The following is a 1,273-nucleotide window of genomic DNA, read 5'->3' on the forward strand; positions in this document are numbered from 1 at the left end:
TTAATATGCATATAGTTATAATAAAATAATATTTTAGTTTGAGCTTTAGTAGATTAAGTTTGTATATCATAGTATAAATATTAATAAACTATACTGCATTAGTAGGAAAATAATAAGTAAAAGTGAACAGATTTTGATGTACATTATTTAATTTCTTTGTGATTATTTTTAAGTTTATAGTTTTGTAAGATAATTAAAACTTAGTGCATACATTGTTTGACATATAGTTACAGTCATGATTTTATTCATTTAGTAAATTTTTAATAAGTTATAGGTAATTTTAGAAACTTCTGCATTCATGAATCAGACAATGTTCTTATTGCCAGATGTAAATTATATTGTTTGTCAGTCCTTAACAGAGTTCAGCATTTAGAAGGCTTTGGATGAAAGCTTAATCTTAAGATGCAGGGTTCAACAGAATAGTTAGTGAATTTCTGAATTTCCGAGTTGCAAGTCAGATTTGAAAGTTCTAAAGACCGGGGAGTCAAAGATTTCCCCGGGATTTGATCCAGTTGTTGCCAAGAGAGCTTCTACAGCAGCTGTGCCCTTGACAGCTTGGGTGAAAGCCAATGTCAAGTTTTCATATGTACTTGAGAAAGGTGAAGCCCTTGGAACAAGAGCAGAATAAATTGCAGAGGTATGAATATAGGGTTTCAAAAATTTCTTTTTTTCTTTTATCAGTTCTTCAAAGGAGTGAGCCTTGGATATCTTTTTTGGTCAGTGATGAATTTTGAATTGTTCATATTTCTTTACACTTACATTATACAGTACACTGATTATTCAAGTTGTAATATTTGTTTTAAAAAGGAAAAGAAAGGAAATACTTAAAAGACTGCAATATGCAATAACAGTTTTTAAATTTTCACTTTATTTAAAGGTAGGTGAATGTTTTAGATAATGATTTATTCTTGAGGTGTACAATGGACTTTATGGTAGTCAAGATCACTATTTATTCTTGTACAAATGTTCAAACAAAAACTTTTTTTGAAGGCATCATACCACTATATTAGTATTATAACATACAGCAAACTTGAATCAGTTGCTCCAAACATTTAGTTTTTTTACAAAAAAAAAATTATGTAAAAAATGACAATTTTTCTCTCTGTGTATAGTCTAATAAACCTGATTCTATATTTTAAAAGAAATTTTAGTTTAGATTTTTTTTTGTATGGAATTATGTCTATACAGTAGTGATTCAGACAAAATATAAAGCAGAAAAATCACTTCATACACACAATAGCTTGGATATTTTCATACAAAGTTATTTTATGTG

The 1,273-nt window shown here is 28.0% G+C and overlaps 1 protein-coding gene across 1 annotated transcript in view; it reads left to right on the forward strand.

The window, feature by feature from the left end:
* The window catches only part of LOC119591619 (cytoplasmic dynein 2 heavy chain 1-like), a 47,711-nt gene that overhangs the window by 29,095 nt on the left and 17,343 nt on the right, over positions 1 to 1,273 (forward strand). Inside the window, 3 exon segments of the mRNA XM_037940373.1 lie at positions 285 to 328; positions 459 to 595; positions 597 to 637. Coding sequence (XP_037796301.1) covers positions 285 to 328; positions 459 to 595; positions 597 to 637 — 222 coding nt within the window.

This window comes from Penaeus monodon, chromosome 29, assembly GCF_015228065.2.
Source record: "Penaeus monodon isolate SGIC_2016 chromosome 29, NSTDA_Pmon_1, whole genome shotgun sequence".
NCBI classification, from domain to species: Eukaryota; Metazoa; Arthropoda; class Malacostraca; order Decapoda; family Penaeidae; genus Penaeus; species Penaeus monodon.